The sequence below is a fragment of the Falco biarmicus genome, chromosome 10, assembly GCF_023638135.1.
Source record: "Falco biarmicus isolate bFalBia1 chromosome 10, bFalBia1.pri, whole genome shotgun sequence".
Taxonomy (NCBI): domain Eukaryota; kingdom Metazoa; phylum Chordata; class Aves; order Falconiformes; family Falconidae; genus Falco; species Falco biarmicus.
In genome coordinates this window covers 32,024,933-32,034,662 of record NC_079297.1, presented here as the reverse complement: position 1 = coordinate 32,034,662, position 9,730 = coordinate 32,024,933, and the positions used below count along the sequence as shown (strand labels likewise).

The 9,730-nt window shown below is 43.6% G+C and overlaps 1 protein-coding gene across 1 annotated transcript; it reads right to left on the bottom strand.

The window, feature by feature from the left end:
* Positions 1-691: 691 nt before the first annotated feature.
* Positions 692-5,772, bottom strand: C10H11orf58 (chromosome 10 C11orf58 homolog). The gene is made up of 5 exons (XM_056354624.1): positions 5,583-5,772; positions 5,326-5,406; positions 4,016-4,076; positions 2,121-2,230; positions 692-1,141 (listed from the first exon to the last, which is right to left on the bottom strand). Exons 1-5 carry the CDS (start codon positions 5,640-5,642, stop codon positions 932-934), a joined length of 522 nt encoding a protein of 173 aa, XP_056210599.1. The 5' UTR covers positions 5,643-5,772; the 3' UTR covers positions 692-931.
* Between the last annotated feature and the right edge of the window lie 3,958 nt (positions 5,773-9,730).

The window sequence follows — 9,730 nt, the reverse complement described above, 5'->3', positions numbered from 1 at the left end:
GGAACTCCTGACTCTTTAAGCGTCTCGACTTCACTTGAGAGGTACAACCTTTTTGTCATCATGGACTTAAGACCTCCAAGTGATACATGTACAGGGAGAAAAGGAAGAAGACTTAACTCTGTATTCTATATTTAAAAAAGCTAAATTATTTGTATATCCTTTTCATTATCAAATTATATTTTCTCTTTCAAAGTAAACTGGTTCCTTCGGGAGGAGTTAGTTTTAATAACAGCTCAGTGTTATAACCAGGAGCCACTAATTCAAAAAAAAATCACTCTTTTCTACTGAAAGGTATAAAGAACTACAGCTTATCCCCCCCAATTATAAAGCTGAAGAAGCAATTAGAGCCTTCTGTTGTCTTAAGCATGTCTAAATCATCTTGTCCCATGCAACTGCTGTCGGACTTCAGATGGATACAGTGATTAATACTGTCACAAAAGTGAGTGACTTCTCCTCTCAGCCCTGTCAACACTAGCACCTACAGACAAAATCATTGTTTAAAGCTCTAGCACATCACAGAATAGTGCTGATACTGGTATTTTACATCTAATGCAACATTCAGTAATTCATATGTAATCTTAACAGTTAAAAATTCAAGACTGGGGTACTAACTAAAGGAACCACTAACATGAAGTTTCTTTATCTGGCATGGAATAAGGGGAGGGATAGTTTAGATGACATTGTAGAGGTTGGGCAACAACAAAAAATTTTATTTCTCCATCCAGTATTTTATACACTTTACAAAAACCAGTAATATCACTGCGCCCATAAAAATGTTATCCATGGCAATGGAAAGCAAATACTACTTTTTGTCATCTAATGGGGTCTTTTTAAAATCATAATACAAAGATCTGTGCTGTAGCAGTCCTCCACTTTGCACTGTAACAATAAGGCTTACTGTACTTTAAATACAAAGCTGTTACATCTGCAGTTATGAACCACTGGCTTTAACAAACATCATTTTATAGTTGCTTTTTGCTTCTTTTTTGTTCTCTGGAACCTCAGCTTCATCATGTTTTTCAGCAGCTTGTAGCTCCTCTGCAGACTCCTCTTGCTCTGACTCAGAGCCACTTTCAGAGTTCTCGGAGCTCTCTTCAGAGGAGTGTCCAGCTGCCTCTTCTTGTTCTTCACTTTCCTGAAACTAGAATTTCAGACTGTGAGACAGATAAACCATTATTTCCTGGCAACTCCATTGCAGCTTCTAAGATTCGCCAGTGTGAATGTTTCACTTAGTAGCTCCTTTCATTCTAGTACTAAAATGGGCTATGTTGCTAAACACAGGTCTTTAATATACAAATTATTAGGCAGAAAGCAACTCCACTGAAGTGGTTAACCATAACCAACCCTGACATCCATGGTTTCAGCAGCCATATTCTTATTTAGTTAGAGCAGAAATTCTAAAGGCACCACTAAATGAGTTTGAGAAATTTCAGATCACGTCACTTTAGTAATTCCTTACTTTGGTGTACACAGTACATAACAACACTTGACTATTTGCCAGGGAGTGAAACATAATGAAAGTAAGAGCTAGACCATCAGGAATTTATGTTCACAACTCATCTTTGAACCTTTCAATTGGCAGATAAAGACATGTTCCTAATAACCTGATTCTCTTAGTTTCTGTCACACTTCTCTTCCTGCTCATTCCTATAGAATTCCTTGTAAGTATGAGACCAGTCACATGTCAGCTCACTTGCGGACTCTGTACAGCAAATCTCCCACATCTGACCCCTCTATAGCCACTTACTTTTCAGGACCATAGAGAGGTAAGTGCCCCACTGCAACAAGAAGCTAAGATTAATTAGCTCTCAGCAACAATGCAGATGGTTGTGTATTCCTTGGCAACACCCTGATTTAATCCATTTGTCACTTTCTGTCCTAATCAGTCTTGACTACTATGGAGCATTAAGCATGTCATATCTCTTTTCAGAACAATGAGAAGCATCAATCATTCCCAGGCATCTAAATGGCCTCCACAGTGTACACAAATAGGGGTGAAGTGCCTGCAGTAAGTTTGTTCTTGAACCCAAAGTGCAGAAGTTTGCCACTAGTTGCAGTGACTGGATTTTTAAACCATTGTCTTAATGAAGTGAAAGTTGAATCATTACAGAAATAACTACCTCACTGAAACCAAGTCCACAATGGCGCCGGTTTCGTCCAGACATCGTGCTGTCCATGCTTTGTTGGTACTGAGACTCCAATTCTTCATTCATTTTCTTGTCTTCTTCCCCTGCATTGTCCAGTGTACTTTGGTTATGGTTCATTCAAATTAACAAAGACATCAAATTACATGAAGTTACATTTTCAAAGTTCATCAATATATACATGAAAAAGTTTAAATTTAGCCACCTTAAACTACTGGATTGAGCATTACTGCATACAATCAATCAGATTTATTAGCAGTTGTATCAAGCGTGCAAGCAAAACTGCTTTGATACAAAGATGGGTTGCTAAGTTCCTAAGACCTGATGTATTCAGAGTGTTACACTATGCATGGTTTATGTTCTACTGAAGGAGGTAAATGTAACCAGTGCGACTTCTCTGTGCTTCCTGCCAATACTGCAACAGGTTTCTGACCTTTGCTACTTAGCGTAATTACTGTAATTAAACCATGATTAATATATAGCAGCAGAAGTTGGGCAATAATATCATTCTTGTTTACAGAGCTGTATCTGAAACTATTTAACACATCCCGAATTATGACGAGCAGTTACTACAGCTCTACATTTTTCCAGCTTTAGGAATTAGCAGAAAAAATAATTTTCATGAGCTACTTGTACATGCCCTTAACCTACTTGTTTGAATAAGTAAAGGATCATTTTGACTGGGGGGAAAAATATGGTCTAAAATAGTTAAGAATCCTCTGTTCTTGTAAAAGGTAGGAATCTCTAACTCTCCCCCGATAGGCCTACAACACTATAGTTTTTGATTTGTATCTCCGTAAAATTAAAAGCTTGTATTGCAAATTGATGTTTTCTCATTTGGAAGTTAGACCTGTATGTTATTATAAAAGGACAGTAACTCTATGTTGGACAGGAAAGTAAAGTGTTAAGAAAATAGCTGTTCTGATTTTTGGGGAAAAAAACAGCAAACAAACCCAAAAAAACAACCAAACCCAGCATCTTAACTTTTTGCTAATAACCAAGCAGTACTGATTCTTTATGACTCCTTAAGGGAAGCATCATCTGCTTTCTAGGAAATTCAGGTGTAAGGAAGTGATTCTCAGTCACTCTGCAAGCTAACAGCAGAACCTGGAACCAATCCTCAGGCTTCTTTTGGTGTTTTGGTCCCCAGATTAATTTCATGTCAACTAAAAAATTACTAGTGGAGCATTACCAGGGAAAGATGTTTCCTGGAACTCCGACAACTGCTATTCTAAAAGCTTTATCAAAGCTTCTCCAAGACAGTCAAGCTCAGCCTGGTTTCATGTACTTTGACTTACTAGCTGAGCAAACATGATACGTAGTTACTACGGTCATACATTACATGACATCAGATTATTGCTAAGATGACCTTACAGATCTTTTCGGTTTCTACCTCATTGTTTTAAGGCAGAGATCTTTCTATTCAATAGCTAATCGGGTGGGGAGTGAAATCAACCCTGTTCTTGTCCACGCACAACAATCTGAGGTTTGGATATCCATACCTGGCAGCAAGGAAGAAGTATAATACTGCTAGGTACCAGTAACAATAAAACTTTGGTTTTTTATTTTAATAGCAAAGTAAGACTGGGACCTATAGGCCCCAATTTCTAGGGCATTTGTGCACAGGTTTCACTGACCATCAGGTACTTTGCTGAACCTGGACTTGAGAAGGTAAGAAAGTGCAGTCAGAGAAAGCGTTTGTCAGTAATCTAATGAGAAAAATTGAGAACTTCTACAACTCCACAACCTGACCTGCCTTCAGCTTCAACCACAAAACCAGAAATCCCTCCCTGCAGTATCTATGAAGCTCAAAGTACTAGGATGTTCCTCAATGAGTGTTAAACTTTGTATCAGCTGTTGGATAAACTGACCTGTCCTGAAGTGAGAGGTTGATCTGTGGTCTCCGATAACAAGGCGGCCAGTATGTTCTTTCTAAAAGAAAAGGCAATTTCTTTTGGAGCTTTAGGGTGCACTGGCATCTTTGCCAACATCCTAGAGATCTTGAATGGAAAAGGTTTGCTGTCAAACCGTGACAACCAACTGTAGGACTGCAAATTTTACGACCTAACAACTGCTGCCTCTTGATGAACTTGTTTCATCTTTGTTTTGTTGATTATTCTGAAAAAGAAACCCCAACAACTAGACACTCTTTACTCCTCCCGCACCCCAAAGCTGGTTGTATTTCATTCTGTTTCTTGCCACTGATATGAAAACTACGCTACACAATGCTGGGCAAATGTGAATTAGGTTCTGACAATTTACTCTTTGGGTGTCTTCCTCTGGCACCACGGGCACTATGCAATGGTTCAGTCTTTGCATCTTACAATGATCCCACTTTTAGACTGGTCACAGTATCAGGTAAAACCCTCACTGTGCTCGTTAATTTATTGGCTCAGTAGTTGCTCATTACCAAATGTATCCCTGTAGTCAAGCGCTGGCATTACACAGCAAGCAGCGTTAAGTACCCAAGCAGACGTTAAGATTAGTGGTAGTGGGATGTTTTAATAAGGTATTGTATTCCTATCCACCAGGAAGTATTAACTTTCGCCTCTTTAATACAGTAAAATATTTTAGCTTACAATAACCCTGTGTTCAAGGAAAATAAGCTAGTACGAGTAAAATTATTTTTCTTGAAAGTAAGCAGAACTACAGTACTAAACCAACATTTTGTAAATGGAAAAAGCACAAATTTACTAGTTTTGCAGCATTTTTTTTGCAAAAAGCATAGCAGAAATAGTTTTGGTGCATTTCCTCTAGAAGTATTTTCTGGATTAGTTAATTAGGTTTAGTATTTCGCTGTTGTGATCTGTCAGTAATTTTTATTAATGCCACTGTTTTGAATCTTCAAATTTTTTCCAGTGAAAGAGAACCTGACAGACGTAGCACACGAGGCTGTACAAGGACTTTCTCGTCCCCGCTTTTATGAGCTGGTCTGGAGCACTGGGGGGGTGCGGGGGGCTGCCGAGCAGAGCCCCCATCATTCCGGCCCGGCCTTTTCCCCGACCCCGCTGCCGATGCGCCAGCTGCGGCTGCGGAAGCCGCAACCCCCCTGCACGGCGAGGCCCCAGCGAAGCCGCCTGCGGAGCGGCGCCTCTCCCCGCAGCACCCCCGGGAGGTGCCGCCCAGAGCCCGCGGGGGAACGCTGCCCTGCCCGCGGCGGGGGGCAGCGGAGCGGCCTCACCTTGCCAGCGCCCATCAGCCGCAGGAACTTCTGCTTCCGCTCCTCGTTGCCCAGGTCCGCCGCCTCCCAGCTGCTGGAGCCCTGCGGGAGCACACGCTGACTAACCCGGCGGCCCTCCCCGCCGCTGCCCCCCGGCCGCCCGCTCCCGCTGGGAAGGGAGCGGCCAGCAAGGCCGCGGCCTTCCCCGCATCCCGCCGCCCCGGGGCCCCGCAGCCGCCGCCTTCCCCCCGGCCGCCTCCCGCCCCACGCCCGTTTACATCGGGGGAGGCCGCTCGCTTGAGGCCGTGGTGGCCCTGGGACTCTCTGCCCGAGCTCATGGCCGCGGCTGGGTGACCGGGCCCCTCCGCCGCCTTCCTGCCGGAGCCGCTCCCTCGGCCCGCGGCGGGTCACGGTGCCGGGTCGCCAGCAGGGCACGCCGGGATCGGTAGTTCTGTCCCGGCCCCTGGCGGCGCGACGCGGCGGGCGGGGACTACGAGTCCCACAGGCCTCCACGGCGGCGGCGGAGGGGCTGCCTCCTCACGCTGATTGGCAGGAGCGCGGGCCAGCCAGTGGGCTCCGCCTCCAGAGGGGCGGGCAGAACGGGGCGGGGCGGGGCTGGCTGCCGCGCCGGTGGCTGAGGGGGCGCCGCCGCTGGCTCTGCTCGGTGTGATGGCGAGTGCGGCGCTGCTGCCGGTCAGGCATGAAGTGCCGCTGGGGGAGCGAGGGGTGGGCGGGGAAGTAGCTCTCGTCTCCGGGGCTGTGCTTCTGCCGTCGTATGTGCGCGGCCGGGCGGCGGCTGGCTCGGAGCCTGAGGTAATCCCTACTGAGGGAAGGTGGGCTCTGGCCGCAGCCGTGTGTGCGACCCGCCGGTGTGGGGGCGGCGACGGTCCCCGCCTGGGCGCGCCGCTGCCGGCGCCTCAGGTTGGGTAACGTCCGCCTGAAGGCGGCGGTGGCGCCCCGCGCGCCCCGACTTGCGCGGGAGGCGCCGCCCTGAGGTAACGACCTGAGGTAACCCCTGAGGCGCCGCCCTGAGGTAACGCCTGAGGTAACAGCGGCGAGGGCGCGGCCGCAGGTTCCCGCCACTTCCCTCAAACCCCGGCGCTGCAGTCGGGGCGGGGATGCGCGCGCCCCCGCTGTCCCTGGTCCCCTTCAGCACCCGTCCGTGTCCCGTCAGCTCAGTCCTGAACTGCAATTCCCCTCGACACTGCGGGACACGGGGCCATCCCGCCGACCGGTACCGCCACCTCGCGTGGAGTTTGTGACCTGTGTGGAATCCTATTTGGATCTCCACATGTTTCCGTTAACCCTTCAGTTGCTCTGGCCCTTGGCCTTCACCGTCCTTCCTGCGGTCCAGTCTTCTCCACATATATGCCGTGTACAAAGCAGAGATTCAGTTATTACCCCCAAGTCAGTATTTTTTCATGTATGTCTGCGTCAGAATTAGCTTCATTTGAATGAGTTGCCATTGAATTTTAATATTCTGGAGGATTTGCTTACATTTGTTGGATGGGAAGATGCACAGTCACCTCTTTAAGTCTTCACACCTTAAACATTAAGAAAATCTCTTCTGTTTTAATTCCTCACTTACATAGTGACTTTGTCCCGATGATAAAGTTGTAGCAATCCAGCTAATGCCAGGAGGTTAAAGTGCACATGCTGAAATGTGCTAACAGCGTATGTCAATTCATATTGCAGCTTAACACTGGTTAGTTTAAGGTTAAAGTTGGTTGTTTAAGGATTTTTTAAATTAAAATGAAGTAAACTACTCAAGATGAAAACAGGTATGAGTGCACATAAGTGTATGCAGTCTTACTGAAACCTCTGTAACAGCTGATTTACATTACAACCAAATGGTTGCAATTTTCTTGTTGCCAAGGAGCTAAAGTTAGTGTCTTAATTAGACCTTTTTTGAGGGGTTGTCAGTCTCTGTGTTCATGTTGTCCATGTGCGTAAAGGCAGCCACTTCAGGCATGGATTTTTTCCTCTCTAGCAGTACCCATAAATTACATGTGCTTGTTCCCTCCTCAGTCTTCTTGTGTGCCTTGCACATACAGTATAGGAGGTAAGAATATGCCCCAGATCTTCAGAGCTTCTCAATAGTTGGCTTGAATCTGAACTTGCTTTTAACTTGCAGCGATCTAAGCTGCATGGCTTTGCATCTACTTATCTTCAGTGGTTTGTTTGGCTTATTTTCTTCTAAACACATTTTTTTTAATTCTTACTTTTATTGTTTTTGTCACTACAACTGTTAAACATTTTGGATTTGAGCCAGTAAGTCTATCCACCCATCTGTCTAGCTCTTTTTTCCATCATGGAAATTTTTGGATTTTTAAGGTTACAGGGAAGGAAGGAAGGGCACAGCGGGCTATGCCTGCTAATGCCAGGTGCAGTCATCTGCAAGGCAGGAAGACCACACCCTGCAAAGAGTGATTAGGGGCAAACATAACATTGGAAATGTAGCACATAGGCCCCATAACAGCTAGGTCTGCTCACAGTGTAAAGATGCTTGCAAAGTTACCTTGCAAGTAATTTCTCTTTATGCTGAAGCAGCTTGGGGAGTGGGTGATGGTGATGGGTCTGGTCCCATTAACTCACTTTTAGCTGAGGTGATCTGACTGGTGGTCAGAGCTGAGTCCAGCTTTCAAACAGTTTGGGGAAGATCCTGCTGTGGCTACCTCCGGTTTTCTGAATGTAGTTTTCCTATGCTCTCCCGGTAGTGAATGAAAAGTTCCTATAGGGCTTCTGAAGTCCAGGCTCCTGCTCTGAATTGTCTTTGAGAGGAATCTTTGTGCTTGGGGAATGAATTGCTCCTCGACAAGTTTGTCTTCATGAACTTCCTCCTTCCAAAGCTAAAAATGTGTCATTACAATGTTTTTTGTGAGTATGGTAATTGAGCTTTTCAGTCACTTTGATACTTTATAACATTTTCCCTGAACCTCATCATTCAGATGTTACCCACTGTTCTTTTGTAGGACTGAAATACAACGAAAGACAATTACAGAGAAAATACTCTGGAAGATGGAGCACAAAAGCTCAGCAGATCTAAATAACGTAGAGAGGTGTGCTGGTATAGCCCTTCCACTCCTGGGTAGGTAGACTCAGAGTTAAAGGTATATGCAGAATATCATTATTTCCAATTATTATTTATACAAAATTACACAAGGATAGTGATGTTTATGTTCATGTTCACATATATTGCACTTGCTTGAGTGTGCAAAATCAAATAGAAAGGCACAGCTCTTACACCTGCTTTCTACAATATCTGTAGTTACTGTTAGATAATTATAAAGAGCACAAGGGAGCGTTAATATGAGAGAATGTTATATTTACAACTTTAACCTCATTTTAAAGCATTTAAATGTATAGAATATTATATAATGACCATAATAGTGGATTAATTTAAATTTCAATACTTAAAAATTATTTCAAACAAGAGAGTAAAAATGCAAAAACATAAAAGTAACATTACTTCATAAATTAAAAAGCTCAATTTTTAGCAGCATTTTTAGTCTGTTAACTTAATAGGAATCGTGGTAATCTAATACTAGTGAAACTGTACCTTTTCCAATATTTTTAAGTTCAGCTTTTATTACAGTTTCTGTATTATTATGCCTAAATATGTGTTCCTTTAATAAAAACAAGTGTGAAATTTTAGCTTCATGGCTATGGTTCCCCTATGGGACAAATTGAGAAGGTTTGCCTTTGGAAAAAAAAAAAGTGCAAGAAAATGAGACTCTGAAACTCTGAATCAGCTATTATAACTGGGTCTTAGTTGTGCCTTAGTGCTAAATCCAAGTCTTTTTCAGAACAACGGAAATGTTTATATGGCTGACTAATGGTTTGGTAATTTTGTTTTTGTTTACATTTTGAATAATGATGTGCTGATGATATTTTAGTGAGAGGTTTTACAAAATTTTTTTCCTTAGTTTATTGCTCACTTGGGATAAAAATGCTCTGGTTTTGCAGAAGAGAGGTTGTTTAATAAACAAATACATCCCTAGCACTAAATGGCATCCATCTGCTTATGGAGTAACTTAAAAATGGAGTCACCTGGCTGATAACAGAACTGTGGATTCTCTCAGTAGCAGACTGGTTATGTAAAGGTTTCACTTATCTTTGTGGAGATATTGCAGATAATTCTGAGGATGTGAAACTCATGAGCTTTATATTATTCCAGTAACACTAGTAAATTATAAGAAAGGAGTTCTGAAATTGCTGTTGTGCTAGGGTTCAATGTTATATTTGCTGTGTTCTTTTAAACAACAGAAATATAATGATTTGCAGGAGACAAATTTGGTTTCTAAGAAGAAACCTGTCTTCTCCAATCTGTGAGACTGTTTTAGAATACAAAAAAAAGAGTATGTAAGGATCCTGGGCAGTATTTGTGTGGTTTCCACATTTCTTTCATATAGTCCCTCTGAAGACC

Bases quoted from the DNA above. Each gene is read 5' to 3' on its own strand.
- C10H11orf58 (XM_056354624.1), bottom strand. From the start codon at position 5,642: ATGAGCTCGGGCAGAGAGTCCCAGGGCCACCACGGCCTCAAGCGAGCG. The intron at 5,407-5,582 runs GTAAACGGGCGT...GTGCTCCCGCAG, and splicing joins AGCGAGCGGCCTCCCCCGAT to GGCTCCAGCAGCTGGGAGGC. The intron at 2,231-4,015 runs GTCAGTTTATCC...TGGACAATGCAG, and splicing joins AACCTCTCACTTCAGGACAG to GGGAAGAAGACAAGAAAATG.